The sequence below is a fragment of the Tauraco erythrolophus genome, chromosome 20 (genome assembly GCF_009769465.1).
Source record: "Tauraco erythrolophus isolate bTauEry1 chromosome 20, bTauEry1.pri, whole genome shotgun sequence".
NCBI classification, from domain to species: Eukaryota; Metazoa; Chordata; class Aves; order Musophagiformes; family Musophagidae; genus Tauraco; species Tauraco erythrolophus.
The window spans coordinates 13,864,665-13,880,275 of NC_141484.1; the positions used below are offsets into that span (position 1 = coordinate 13,864,665).

Genomic DNA, 15,611 nt, shown 5'->3' on the forward strand with positions numbered 1-15,611 from the left:
TGTGCAACTGGATTGAGGTTGCAAATAAACATCCCTTGATCTCAGACAGCTTGAGCCTAAAGCTTTGCTCCCATTTAAACAGACCTGTCTTAGAATGGAGTCTCACCTACAGAGTGCTACCCTGCAGCACAATAAGTCATTATTATTGATTTCCCATTTTAATTATTTTTCAGATACAACTTTCTGTCTATAACCATTTTTTTTTTAAATGAAGTATCTTGCTTTCATAGTTCAGGGCATTTTCAAAAATATTTTTTAATGTTCATATTTTCCTTTTAAAATCTTGTTTTCCCTCCTCATTCTTCCTTACCCCAATTACCTGGTCTTTTACCGCACATCAAGTGCATGCATTTTATTGAAAGTTTGTTGCACCTGACAAATACCACATAGCAGAACTGCCTTCAGCTCCACCAGGTCTGACCTTCAAACCCTCTGGGTCTGTCTACAAAACCTGAACTGCAATTTATTTCTAAGCTCCGTTAACCCTGGCTAGAGAAGACTAATGTGTTGCTGTCTGGAATTTCTCAGGTGATGACCTGATGCGCTGTGTAGATCTTTACAATCAAGCCCAGTCCAAGTGGTTTGAGGAAATGGTGACCACCACTCTGGTATGTAAGTGTGCGTAGCATCTTACGTGTATAATACTGCAAAATTGTAAGAGCGTACAGCATCACTCATAGCTCGTTACAGTGCAAAGTGGTGGGGAAAATTAGGTGATAAATCTCCCGTTGTATTTCCCCTTTTCAGTTCTAAGAAAACTCGTATCATTAGGGGAAGGAAGAAATAATTGTTCCTTTGCAGAAGACTTTAAACCTTTTCAGGGCGGCGTAGGGGCCAGAACGCTGGAATTGTGCCCAGCAAGGATGACGTAATGCACAAGCAAGACATGGAAAAAACGTGTGATAAATCACTGAACCCATTTATACGTTAATGAATTTTTGTAGTCCATGATTTTGCAATTTCTTCACGAGTATTGCCAGCTCAGAAGAGGCATGCTTTAAATGCCTATTGTTCTGTTTCTCTGAAGATAACACAGCTCACAGTATTCACCCTAAGGGTGTATAGCTTTGGGGTTAGTCACCAAGATGCCGAGATACAGCTTTGATGCTCTGTATTCCTTGAAATACCTATACTTTGGCTTTAGGGCTCCTCCCTCATGTCATTCCTTAGAGCCCTTCTGGAAAACAGCCAATTGCTTTCAAAAGTGGGAAATAAAAATGTCTTTTGTATGAATTTTTCTCATTGGACAAACACAAAACTGTAAACTCGTCCTAATAAGAAGCAGGGTAGTAAATTGCTCAGCATTTGTAAGTGTGTCAGTGCAATATTTAAACTGCAGTAAACAAATCAAGGCAGATGGATGAGTGGAAAAACAGGAGGCAGATATTTTCCCAAAAACAGAACAAGAAAGAAAAAGCTGGCTGTTCCTATACATAAGGGATCTGATTCACCTCTCACCTTTACTGGTGGTTTCTCACAGGTGCAGATGGCACTGACCATCAGTGCCACTGTGTCCAGATACAGCCAGGTATACGTTAGCTCCATATTTGCTCCTGGAGAAGTACAACTCAGAAGCATGCTAGTAGATAGCTCCAGAGGGAAGTCATAGCCTGCAGGGTGCACAGCAGGTTTGTCAGTTGTGAAACTCAGGCTGAGAAGCATTTGAAGGTAAGTCTTGGTATACATGAATATAAAATCTAAATTGAAAAGCGGCCTGCATCTGATAGCTCAGACACAGATTACTTCATATGCAATACAAAGTTGAGGGAGTCAAGGTCTGAAGATTCGTGTTTCCTTGCGTACCTTCCTCTCTGAAGTTTCTGGTGCAGATACAATGCATGTTCTGCGTATGGCATACTTCCCAGCACTAGCACACTGGGTTCTGTGCAGTCTGGTCCTGCGCATCTGTGCCCTAAGTAAGGCAGTCAGGGTTCAAAGTGGGGCGTTTTTTCCATAAGGGCAGTACATCAGCTGGCAACAGCAGTAGGAGCTCAGTTTATTTCAGTCCTGTCCATACCGTAAGCCTCTTTGCTCTTCTCCAGATCGTCTGCCACCTGATATTTTTGTGCTGTAATGAAGAATCTGTTTCCTAAAAGACTTTCAACAAATTGCAGATAGCACAGGGAAGGCGATGTAGCAGCCTGCCTGCTCGTGTATGGCCAGGTTACACTCCACCAGGATGCCTAGTAAGCGGGCATCAGAAATGCCCTCTGGAGGCAGGTTTTTTAAGATATGGCCCCATTGATGTCCCTGTGAATACAGAGCTTTCTAGTGATACAGCAAAGTCCATTAGAGTAGATGTCTTTAAAGGCAGGCAGACTTCCATAGCATGCTGCTTCCGCTGCTGCAACTCAGATGGACAAGGAGGGACTAAATGCAGATTTTGAGGTATAATATCAGAATCCAGGAGAAGAAGGAGGCAGAAAAAATCAGGAGGAAAGTTAGAAATCACCTGCCTTTTCAATGAAAGCGTTGCTGAGGTCTGCTTACTGCCAGCTGAGCAAGGTGGAGACTTGTCCCAGCTCGTCATCAGGTGAACAGATAAAACTGCTCTTACAGGTGTCTGGTTAGACCAAGGGCAGTCTTGAGCCATACACCCCAACATGGTCTCCTGCTTCCCCAAGGAATCACTGCAACTTCTGGAGCGAGCAACAAAGCATGTAAAGCTTCTTTCAGGAAACAGATTCCCTCTTGCTTGCAGGGACCCTGAAGACAGTAGCTCCTCTCTCTGCCTTGGTTGTCGCAGTTTTGGAAAGGTTTTGACCTTTTTTTCTGTCATTAGGCTCAGGCTGAAGTGACTTCTGTTGCTTGCTGTCTCTGATTCTCTGCAAATCAGAGGGATGTGCAACCACAGAGTTCAGCTCCAAAGCATGACCCTGGGGTAGTATCACACTGACTGGCACCTTTTGTGTGTCATCCTTTCTCTGGGCCTTCAAGCTCAGCTTCCAAGAAAAATATGGACTTAATTTTCTTTGTATGCAGGAGCTTGAGAGACTAGAAGTTGAAAGGGTGGAGATGATTCGGCAGCATCTTTGCCAGTACACACAGCTGCGGCATGAGACGGACATGTTCAACCAAAGTGTAAGTTAGCGTTTGGTTCGGCCCCTTTGGTCTCTACTGCGCTTCAGCTGAGAAAAGTGTCCCTGTCCTGGTCTGACTGACCTGTATCAAAAGGAAATGTGGGAAGTGTGTGCGGTCAGCTCGTTACTTTGCAGCAGTACTGTACTGCCACCCTACAGTCCTGCTCCTCCAGGACTCTCTGATCCTGGCTACATTTCATACTACTGGATCATAGCTTTTTGCTGGAGGAGAAACAATGAATTGCATTATGATTGGCCAGCACAAGCCATTATTAGCTCTCTCAACACAATGCACTACTCCTTGAGGTCATCTGTTCTTGCAAGGAAGGTGGTAAATGGTTTCAGTGTTGGGGGAGGGAGTGTATATTTTTTTCTTATTAAAAAACTGGCTAGTTTTCAGATATTAAAATATGGGAAATGTATGCCGACCTCAGTAGATGGTTATATTTGGTGTAAGGTACAGATAGGAGGACAGGAGTCAGAGACTAACTGGCCAATGCCTGGCATAGGAAGCCTGTCTCTGCTTGACATTAAAAGTCTGCCTCTTCTTGGCTTCCCTCTACGAGGCTTCACATTTAGATCTGGCTGTTGTCCGCCGAGTCTCGCGTATGTGCAGTTCTCACTTTTCTGCGAGTGCAACGTAGGTGTGCCCATAGCTCTCTATGCTTCAAAGCAATGACTGTCTCTACTTGAAATGTGCCCTTGATGTTTTGATTCTTGTTTTCTTCATTTTAGACAGTAGAGCTTGTGGATCAGTTGCTTCGGAAAGTGGATCCTGCCAAAGACAGGGAACTGTGGGTAAAAGAACACAAAACTGGAGATATCCGACCTGTGGACATGGAAATATAGACTGATCTATAGTTGTATGTGATGAGTCCACTGAATTAACCAGGCTAATGTTTGTTTTCTAAGGGTCAGAAGAGCACGGGGAAAAGGTGGTTCCACTACCAGACACCTTGTAATTTATGCCTGTACAGGCTCTCTCTGTTACATTTAGTCATTAAAATGGTCCTCATTGTGCTAAGCCTTAAGCACCAGACATTCCAGGGTGAAGAAACCGGATGTGTGCTTCCCACCAGAGATTCCCAATTGCACGCAGCTTCCAGAAGAAATCTGCTTTCTGGTACAGCAAGAGCTCTTGTTCTTCAGTGACTTTGTGCTACATCCCTTGCATGACTATCTTTATACCGTGTGTTAGAACATCCATGCAGTGAGCCTCTGGCCAGCCAGTAGGTAACTGTTTGAACATGATGCAGGAGGCGAGGAAGTCCTGATCAGGAATCCCAGGTCTGTCACTGACTGCTTTCATGGCCATAGGCAAGTCAAGTAACTTTTCTGGCTCCCCCATCTATGAACCACACATATCTCGCAGCAATGTTGTACGAATACGTTTACTTCATATAACACAGTTTCCTACCATGGCAGTGAAGTGATGGCCTTTCTTCCAAAATCTATGGAGAAGACTCCTGTTCTTCCTGTTTTATACTCCCTCTCAGGGATACATAAACCCATTATCATCATGATTTCTGTTCTAGGCCAATCAATAAGGTTGAAAGTGTTACCATCGCTGTTATTTGTCAGGAAAGACTTGGTTGTGCTATACCTACCTCATGAGCTGTCTGAGTGTCCTCAATGACAGAAGGAGGTTATATACCAAGGAATAAATGAGATGTTCAAAACCTTTCCTGCTTATGCAAGATGTTTTCTCACAGAATCTCCTTGAAGACAGTCCTCTAATGTTTTATTTGGGATCCAGGTTTAAATTGCCCTTTGTTGGTTCCTTCAGGTGAATATCACAGCCTTTAGGTATCTTTAATTACCAGATTTGTCCAGCTAAATTGTGAGTTTTGTCTTTTTAAAGCCTGATTTTCAAAGGTGCCATCAATCTGTGATGCTAAGTTGCATTCAATGTAGATGTAGGTGCCCAGCACTTCTGCACCATCAGATTCTTAACCTGAGGTTTTTCCTTTGTTACCCTTACTGCAAACTACCAAAAATTCAACGCTGCTCCTGGCACATAGTGTTATGTAGTTTGGAGACTGGTTTTGAAGAAGTGTTAATTTTCTTCTCCTGCTGTTATTTCTGATTGATTATTTAGTGTTGCTGTTAATATATTTTTCACCATTTCATACAATACCAAGATTCTTAAGATTCTTGCTTAAATCCAGCAGGAACCTTGATTCTCACCACTGTGGCCTTTACTCGGTGTTTACTCTGTTGCTATTTACAGTTTCCCAAACTGTACTGTTTCATTTGATCCACAGTTGTGCTCCACTTGATCTCATTGTTACGATCTCTTTTCCCCAGCACTGAAATTGCACCCTTCTTTTGTTCTACTGCTCTTCTAGGTTTTTGTTCGCCAGCCTCATAGTGCTGTGGTTAGATCATTAAGAATTAATATTCCGCTTTACAAATGCAAACTGAGACACAGAGAAGTCTTATCTAAAACACATTTCTGATATTACTGCAGTGATTATTTTTCTGGTTTGATATTTCAAAGTGAATTCTGTTGCATTTTTGTATTGTTCCCTTTTTCTCAACCATCTCTTTACCAGTATGGATTCATTCCTGTCTTCCAAATGCCTCCACAACCTACTTCTCTGCTGCGTCATTAACCTTTATAAACCTTTGCACGTTGGCAGGTGCAGTGCCATGACCACTGCATGCTCAGGATCACTGTTCCTGGTGTGACACCTCCTGTGCTGCACTTGCATTACACACTTCTGAATTTGCAACTACTATTTTATTCTCAATGTTGGAAGCATCCAGCACACTGCTATGTGAATCTCCTACGTTCCTGCAAAGACCACTGCAATACAGATGAAACACGGTTTGCCTAAGCGTCGCATGGTCCTTGAGCCCAGTTAGAGTACATACGCTTCCCCAGACTCCTGCTGCTCGAGCAGGGAAGTTTCCTGATGATCTCTCTTTTTCAGTCTTCGTATTGATTCATTGGCTGTTCTATTAACTTTTTTGGCATGCCAGTGTATGCTTTTCCTATCTCTACTGTGCACTTTGGAGGACAGACGCTTGGGTTTTTTATTTTTATTTTTATTTTTATTTTTATTTTTATTTTTATTTTTATTTTTATTTTTATTTTTTTAAACCACAGGTGTGGGGTGATCTTTCAAAACTTCAAAGGCCAAAAATAACTGGAATACTTAAGAACTGCATCTCAGGTCGACCCCTGTGTTCTAAGCTGTATTGTAAGTTAAAATGAGCAATCTTGATGACACCTCACAGCATTCTTGTTTTGATTGCAAAACCAAGCTAGTTGTGCACTTTATACAGTAGTCTCCTTAATAAATATCTGAAATAATCTGTTATCAATAACACTTGATTTTTCTTCTTTCTTTAAAGATGCTTGTTATTATATCTATATTGGAGTGGAAATATTGTCCATTAGCACAGGTTTCTCTGAGGACTGAAATGTATCTTGGTTCCTCTTACTAAGGTGTATTTAAGCTGCTCTCAATTCTCAGTTGTATTTTCTGGTAATTTTTTTCCCCCCTTTTGTTTTATTTCCAGACAGTTTTCCTACTTCTAGTTTTTGGTCCATTTGAAATGTTGCAGGAATGTGTGAGCTGCACAGAATGATAATTCTCTTGATGGAGTCTGTATCTCTTTTTCACTTCGATAGTCTGACGAGAGCACTGGTACCTGGCTGCTAGTCTTTACCAGACCCAGCAAACTCTCGCGTCGTGCTGCTCTACAAGGTGTGAGACGCTTCCTCTACAACAAGACTTACATCTGTAATTGGTGGAAGTGTTAGGGAAGTTTTGCTGTTGCTTGTAGAGAGTTTCCAGCTTACTTCCTGCAAAAGATGATAGTCCTTTGTGGTATGATGCTGTAGACCATGGGATCAGTGTTACCTGTCTCAGTCACTTCTCTGGCTGATGGATCCTGTACAGTGTGATGCCTTACAGGTGAGGGAGTGCTGGAGCCCCTGTGCTTCTGAATGGACAACATCTTCTTCAGAGAAGGTCGTGGCATGGAAGGGAAACATGCATGCCTGATCTTGTGTTTGTTCCTGAGAAGGTAACTTGGAGAGTTTCAGCATTGGTCTATTCCTCTTCTGTTGAGTTGCAGAAATGCAGTTGAACCCAGTCTTTCCTCATGCAATTGCTCCAGAGCAAGGTCAAGCTTCGTGTTGTGTTTAAGTAGCTAGCATGTGAAAAGGACAATGATACTGCAATGTAACTGATTAGTAGGAGTGGCAAAGTAAGTCTCTTGCCTCCATAGGTGCTGAGCTTGAGGGTCATCTCGTTTCACCTGGCAGGTGAGCACGCACACTTGATGCAAGTTTTTACTATTTTAGTCACTACCTGCATCAGTCTTTTTTTGTTGAGCAATAAGGCTGTCTTACATCTTCGTAAGGCTTGTGGTCACAGAGCAGAAGGTGAGCTTTTGATTAGTACTATTTGCTTTCGCCTGAAGAGGTACAATTAGTGGGAATTTCCCTCTGGTTCTTACCTGGTAGCTCTGCTTGCCCAGGTCTTTGCTGGAGCCACCAGTGTTTCAGGAGTCCTGCCACTCCTGCAGAGCTCCCTCTTTGCCTAAGCAATGCTGTCCCATAGTTGTCTAGTGCTGTCAAGCCTCTGGTTCCCTGGTGATCTCTGCTTCAGCCAGAGCCTTTTGGCTCTTGTCTGAGCTCAAGGGTTTTGTGATTTCCTGAGGCTTGGGATATGTTGGGTGTCCTGACCCCAGTGCCAGAGCTGGTGAGGTGCTTACCAGCTGTAACCTCAGCTACCGGACAGAATGAGAACATTTTATTCATCCTCCATACCATCCTGCCTATGTCTTCAAAGCCATCTGACACAGTTTACTCAATAGAGTCTTTGTTGGAAGTCTTTCTCCAAGGCGTTCCTTCAGCTTATTTCCTAACAGAACTCTTTGTGGATCCGGTGCTGTTGACTGATTCCTGTTGGAGTTAATGAGCTGAAAGTGATGAGTCCTTCACCGCATGGGCCAAGTGCACTCTTCTCCCATCACCCACAAGATTCCAGTTGCTTTCACAGAGCAACATCCAAAAAGGCCTAATTCTCAAATTTCCAGTCAGCTCCAGATTTGCTCATATCTGAAACTCTCATTTGTTCATCACTTCTGGTCTTTTGAAAGACTTCAGTTGTTCCCTTATAGGAATGTTATTTGACACTGGGATCTTTAGAGATAGCTTTATTTATTTTTTTTTAATGTTAAAATATCATAACAGCAGTGAACGTCATATCAAAATCCCTGTTATATTTCTAGAATACTTCTACCCCTCTGCAGCCCTGCTTGAGCTGCTGTGGGGCAGCTGTGCTCTCCCTTGTGTTGCACAGTTACAGGAAACACGGAAAACGTTCTTCCGTCCGGGCACGACAGGCAGCATGCAAACTTGTGCTCTGGTTCTTTTTGCCCTCTACACATCTGCACAGTTTCATGTGGCAGAACGAGCTGCTTTTTGTTTAACTGACAGCCCCATGCTGTACTGTCAGTGTGCTAGCTGTCTTGTGACGGTGAACTGCATGCAGATCACCACTTTTTTTTTTTCCCTAAAAAGTTTTCTGTAAAGTATTCACAGGAAACTTTTGCATGCTCAGTAGCAGTTGTAATTGCTCAGAACTTCTCAAATTCTCTTTGAATTTGTCCCTGCTTTTAATGTCATTATTATAAGGTCTTTTCCAACCTAGAAATCTATGAATCTATGAATGTCATTATTTAAATATTTGCTGCAAGTTAGATTCTTTATGTAGAAATGAGCAGTCTTCACCTGCTCTTTGGAAGTGCTCGGCGCTCAGAGATTTCTTGGAACACTGCAGGGAGCATGTAGGTGATTAGAGACTTTGAAAATCAGGCTAACAAATAGAAATGCACAAGACTTTTTTTCTTAGTTATTGAGTACATGTGTAAGATAAACATTAAGAAACAAGAACCTCAAATACTTAATGTATCTAGCTGCTGAACAGGCAGTTCCCAGCAGCTCCACGAGTGACCCTCTCTCAGGCTGTGGTAGGAGTGCAGCTCTAGAGCATGGGCCTACAGCTCACTTTCTGGTGCAGCTGTAAAAACTGAAATCCAAAATTACGTGAAAAATTAGCTCTGCCCATCTATTTCTTCAGTCACACAGAGGGAGAAAAAGAGCACTGCTTACCCAGGTGGGTCCTTCACTATCAAGCACCTTAAGAAATCCAGACCAGCACCTTGAAGGTCCCCCTGGAATGAGTAGATGTGACTTCTTGTTACGATCAATTGATTGTTTCCTTATGAATTGAAAACATAATTGCTGTTTTATAGTAGCTAGTGTGCTCTTTTGCACAAGTGCAGCCTTCTGGATCTGTTCCCAGAGACAGCACTCAGTCTGGTGTCCTGGAGGCAGTCCTGGTCACCCTTACATTTCTGCTTTGCGAGAACTGGGTCTTCAAAAGACAGTGCCAGGCAGTTTTCAAAATGAGAAGTTTTCCTAGTCACGGACCTCTCTGGAAAGTCTGTAGGCTTTTTGCTACTCCAGCATGTGTTGAAATAGGAGAATGAGGTCCCAGAGGTTGCGGAAGCATTGCTGTGAATGGTTCTCACTGTGTGGGCATTCCTCCCATAGTCGTGCAGTGGTGGGGAACGGCTGACGGGCCTCCTTCTCTGCACAGCAGAGATGTCTGACATTTTATCAGAGGAGCCTGCTGGTCACATTTAACTTAACCAGATGGGTAATAGTCGCAGGCAGATTCAGATTAAAAACAGACACATAGGGCAGGAAAATATTTAGCTTCCCCAATGGCATCTGAGCTTCTCGACATGAGGCAGTCGTCTCCCTCCGACCCTGACGGGTCCAGTAACAGGCTCATCACTCTCTGGATTCTGCTTAGCACATGGAAACCAGTGATGAAACATCCCCTTGTATCTATTGCTTGATACAGGGCTCTCCAAAGAGCACCTGGTTGTACCAGCGGGAGACCAGTATGTGGTGATGCCACACTGGTGACTACAGAATGGTTTTTGGCATTTGTCAGCGCTGTGATGTCCCGCGCTCTTGCACTGAACTGACAGTACGTCAGGTGGAGACGTATCAAGCCTGGCATTCGGGTATTCTCCAGGAGCTTGGAGCACACACTCTTTCTGTTGCATAATGATGGGGAAGTCTTTCTCCTTAGCAAATCCTTGTCTTTTCCTGAGAAGCACTAGATACTAAATACTGTTCATTACTTTGTCTTACAGTAGATCTTCCTCATATAAATCTGCATCTTTCAATTCTTATTTTTTCCTCTTCATTGTTTCTGTAGCCAACCCTCCATCACTGAGATACATCAGTTTTCGGAATCTTTAATTTTGAATTTTCATAGAACGTTTCTGTTGCTTTCATGTGCTGACCAAACTTCATGCTTTTGGATATTTTCTGAGAGTGGCAAGTGCATGGTTTTGGGAGGGGCTATTTTAGTTTTCGTTTTGGATTTTTCTTACCAGCCACCAGGTTTGGAAGTGCAATGACTTCTTTTTTGTGCTAGTCACAGTTTATATTTTTCTTCCTGGACATATTTTCTAAAGGGAGCAACATATGGCACAATTTGACTTAAATTTCTAATCCCAAGCGTTCCTGAAGGCAGAAACCTTTTGTGCCTAATGATGCATCTGATTCTAAGAATTGTACATGGATAAAATCTTTCATAGACCAATAAAAAATATGTCTTAGGTTAACCACATAATAATTACAGAAAAGAAATATAAATTTGAAACATTCAAATTTAATTCCCTCAACTTACATTAAGTTGAACTATTTCAGGTGTGTTGTAAGAGACAAACTCAGTGGATATTCAGAATAAAACCTTTTCAGCTGCTGTATTCAGGTTCAGTGAGAGGACAAGACTGTAATTTTGAATATATGCAGTCTTTCAGGTCTGTTGATTTAACAAGTAACTGAGTAATGGCTTGTATCACAACCCTACTAAAATTCTGCTCATAGTTCCCCTTGAAGTGCCTCTTTAAATTGTACCTGCTACAAGCATGTGACATACACAGATTCATCCTACAAATTTCCAAAACTCAGGAGCAGCCAGTATGCGCAGATCTGTGCTGGATTCTCAACCCTTCTTCGTTGCTTTGCACTGTGCACTCTTTTAGGGCATCCACATATCCAGTAGACCTGCCATTGTCTCACTGATCATTCACTGTCCAGCACAGACTTCCTCAATTCTCAATGCTGAAAATGGAGCAGGAAACATTAGACTTACAAGCAACTGCATGGGAGGAGCATTGCTAACACCCATCCTTCAGTATAGGGATTTCAGTAGAACAAGCAGGGAATTCTGCATAAAAATAATTGAGTAAGTGGCATTTGGGGCCTAAGTAAGCCTTTATTGTGTAAAATAAAAAAAAATACTGACCCCTTTTGAAGCAGTTGCTTAGAAGAAATTTTCTGCTACCGGAAGGCTAAAGCCGAATGGTGATTTCAGGGATCTCACGTCTGCATGACATGGCAGTCTTAGTCATTCAAATTTGGGACTGCTTCGCCTGAAATTCCTTGTTCCTTTGGAGTTTTGTGATGTGGTGGCCTAAGGAATTTGGATGTCCATTTACCACTCTTTTACTCCAGCAGAGGGAGTAAAAACCACTCTTTAGGGACAGCAACCTCTATCCTTTATGAAAAAAGCAGGTACTAATATTGGACCAATATTTTCTTCTCCTCCTCAGATGGTTTAATTTCTTTCAGCAGCCCAAGACAGTGTGAAAAATCCACTGAACACTTTTGCAAACATTCTAACAGCAGGGATTCAAAGGTGGGCCAGGTCACCAGTCACACACTAAACCAGAGTTTTCTACTAAAATAAAGTTGCTTATTTGGTCCTTTTTGTGTAACTTTTGCTAAATACTTTATAAATTTCTAGGAAAGTTGTCTTTTGCCAGTACTAATGACTTATTTTTTAAGATGTTAAACCAAAATTGTATAACTTTCCATACATTTTGGCTGAATAGACTCCATAAATAGTTTATGTATCATGCAGCTTCTGTTTGGATAACTAGTAAATCCTGGATCATTGTGCAAATTATAGGTTGGCTTTTGTTCCATAAGGATACATGAAGGAATCACTGAACTTAAGAAGTTGAATGCAGAAAAGGTTTAAGGGGCAGATCTTCAGCTCGGGTAGACTGGCAGAGTTCAGTGGGAGCTACTTTATGTCAGCTGTGGATCTTGTCCTTCAGTGTTGAAGGTATTTCCTATACATATTTTTTCTGTCTTACTGTAAAACAATTTCATATGGTTAAATTGTATTTTCCTATATTGTTCTGCAAGTTTATATGCACCACAGTGCTCATCTCATCTCCTGTAAAATAAACTGTACAGAGACATGTTGAGCATGGAATTGTCTTTACCCAGTTGCTTTTTCTTCTACCAAAGCCACACACCTTTTGGATGCAACATCATCAGTGCGATGCCATATGCACATGAACTGCTTTGTTCGTACCAGCTTAATGAAGCTTGCGTTTGCAATCACATCACTTGGGTGTAATCTTCCTGTACTTACTCTTGTCACTCTTTACATGATACTCAGATGAGTACAGTCCCTAAAATTTCATTTTTATAAGGAAACTAATTCAAGAAACACCTGTAGTTAAGTGGTTTTATTTCTTAAACAAGCAGGCAAGCTGACCGTGATCAGTCTGAAAGCAGCTGCTGTGAAATGGACATGCTTTAAATGTAAGTCTTCTGCACCCAGTCAGTCCTTTATCTGCAAGTTCCATTTGAAGCTTAGTTGAAGAGAAAACACTGTTGTAAAATGTTGTTGTGAATAAATTGTTCTACTTTGAATATTTGAGTTAACATGCATGCTGGCAGGTTTTCTGCCAAAGTCAAAATCAGCCTTTCCAAAATCTTGCCTGTTCCAATAATTGTCTTCAAAAGTGACCAGCATGGGATACTGCTATAGAAGCAGAGCGCGGAGCTCAGAGCAAGCAGGTGGTGCAGTTCTGCAGAACATGAGTGCACCTTCCCAGCAATGTGTAACTTGGGGACCTTGAAGGTAATGGCATTATCCACATATCTCATAAAGCTCAGTGGAGCTTTCTTCTAAGAATTTATCTGATTTTGAACTCATATAAAAATTTAGTTTCTGCAACCACCTGCAGAACGACGTCCTGCAGCTCCACAGTGTGTTTGTACACTGATGTGGTAAGTAGTTGCAGAGGTGCACGCACTCTTTTAAGAAGAGGAGAAGAAAGGTAAGACCAAAACATTCCAGGTGGAAGCTTGGTTTTCACAGCAGTCTTAGCACCTTTCCCAAAGTAGTCTATATCTTTTAAAAAATCTCAGAAAGCTATTTCAGATGTTGATGCATGGTAGAGACCAGCTTGGTGAGTACTTAACAATTCTCTACGTACTTATGGTGCATTTAACGGCAACTTACCAGCAAAAACCATTTTCAGTTGTAGAGACTTTGATACAACTTTGAAGCCCAACATGAGGAGTACTGTACAAGTCATGACACTTACTGGCCATGCTGGCACCAGCACTCAGAAAAACGTTAACAGTGAAAGGACCAGAGTGGACAGTGGAAGTAGCAGGGGGGCAGCCTCGCAGTCTGCGACATTTAGCTAAAGGGCAGAAGGTTTTACTCTGTTCTGAACAGGAATGTGCTAGACTTTTGCGACGAAAATAATTAAAAAATCAGCTTGGATTCCACCAGGCAATTAAGCCTCTGACCCTCTTACATTCCTCAGGAGTGAGAAAAAAGGTGCAAGGGCAGGAAAAGTGAGGAGATGTGATTTCAGACCACTTTTGGGACTAAGAAGTAGACATCCTTTGTGCCTCAAGCTGTTACCTAATACTTCAGAAGTTCCTGTTAATTATAAATAAAATTATGTCAATACAGTCTGCATCTTCTGCTGTTTCCCTGATCAGCAATATCGTAGAATCATAGAAGAGTTTGCATTGGAAGGGACCTCCAAAAATCATCTAGTCCAACTCCCTTGCAATGAGCTGGGACATCTTCAACTAGATCAGGTTGCTTAGAGCCCAGTCCAACCTGACCTTGAATATTTCCAGGGATGGGGCATCTCCTACCTCTCTGGGCAACCTGATATACGATCCTGAAATCTCCAGATAAATACACAAGTTTTCTGTATGGTGAACTGGACAATATGTTAGGAGTATCCTAACTTCTACTTTATTGTAAATATTGAGTGGAAATCAGAGGCTATGTGCACACAATCAGAGCCTATTTTACTTTAAATGCTGTTCCTCACAGCACCTGCACTGCCTTTGTGCTGAGTCCTCCCTGCCTTTGGGGTGGAAAAACTCGGTCTTGTTGAAGGCAGAATTCATCAGCAATTCAGTGGTTAAAGTGACTGGAATGACTCTGGATTGCACACTGCAAACTGGTGCTGCAGCCCTGTCCTGATGAGCCTTGGTCCCTGCATGCCCTTCCCCTCCCCCTGCATGCACTGGTGCAGCTCCAGCGAGGAGGTAGATGGCTGAGGAATGTTGCAAAGAAATGCTGAATCCCCAGGAAGCAGAACAAACTGTTAAAATTCCTCCCACTTGAGGAGGGGGTGGGACATGTTGGGGGTAGATTTGCATGAATCGTTTGAGTGCAGTTCTGAGAGCGTTTTCAAAAGCAAAGAGCCGGATTGCTGTGATGAGTTACTGCTTTGCTTTTCAGTGCTGAAGCTATGGACAGCCCTGGCAGGGTGCAGCCCTGCCTGCTGTCGGGGCGGGTGGGAGGTGGTGCGGGTTCCTTGCCTGTTGTGAAAAGCTGGAGTTCTCTGTGAAGGACACTGGTGGCTGGTAACCCTTCTTAGAAACAATCTTTCAGACTATTCAGAGCTGGGAGAGGTGCAGCTCTGGAAATGCTCTGGGTGAGGTGCAGCCATGAAGAGTGGTTTGAGCACACACAAAACACCATCTTGCCTGTGTTGCTGTTCCTGGGCCTCTGGCGTGGGTAAGATGTGGATAGCCCCTTCCCCAGTCCTGAGGCTCAGTCAGCAGGAAGAATATCCAAGAGGAGCCTGAGGAGAACGTGAGCTGAGCCCTGCAACTCAGAGAAAAATGCTCTAACTAGCTAAAGGTTTGTTTGTGACAGTCCTGAACGCTGCAGGGAATGCGGACTGTGCTGTGTCGAACTGCACCCACCCAGACTTGGCCAGATCTTCTTGTTGTGGCTGTTGCACAGGGAACTGCTGCCACGGGGGCACCCACGTTCAGCAGTCAAATCACGTAGGCACATAATCAGTCGGTGATGGCTGAGTCAGGGTCTTACACAGAGTATTTCAGGAAGAGGCATCTGCTTTGTTGGCTGCAGATACCACCCTGCATTTGTCTTATGCTGTTGGAGGTGAGTGTTAACTTTTGATACTGTGCACTATATTTTGATTATTGATTTTGGACTGTCATGCAACTTGTGGAAAAACGCAGCATTTCAGGCATACCTGTTTCAGGGGTGAGAGCGTGTACTCTGCAGTGACCTCCTATGCAATAAAAGCCCCATAAATTGATGTAAGGAAAATCTTGTAACCTTTTAAAAAATATTTTATTTCAGACAGGAACTTCCTGCAACCAGCATACAT

At 42.7% G+C, this 15,611-nt stretch overlaps 1 protein-coding gene across 2 annotated transcripts in view; it reads left to right on the top strand.

Annotated features, from left to right (window-relative positions):
• Positions 1 to 3,929, top strand: part of GAS7 (growth arrest specific 7) — a 100,705-nt gene extending 96,776 nt beyond the window's left edge. For both annotated transcript variants that reach the window (XM_086624120.1, XM_086624119.1), the window contains exons 12-14: positions 529 to 608; positions 2,983 to 3,081; positions 3,816 to 3,929. In XM_086624120.1, the coding sequence (XP_086480246.1) occupies positions 529 to 608; positions 2,983 to 3,081; positions 3,816 to 3,929 (293 nt within the window). The remainder of the gene's footprint in view (positions 1 to 528; positions 609 to 2,982; positions 3,082 to 3,815) is intronic.
• The last annotated feature ends 11,682 nt before the right edge of the window (positions 3,930 to 15,611 follow it).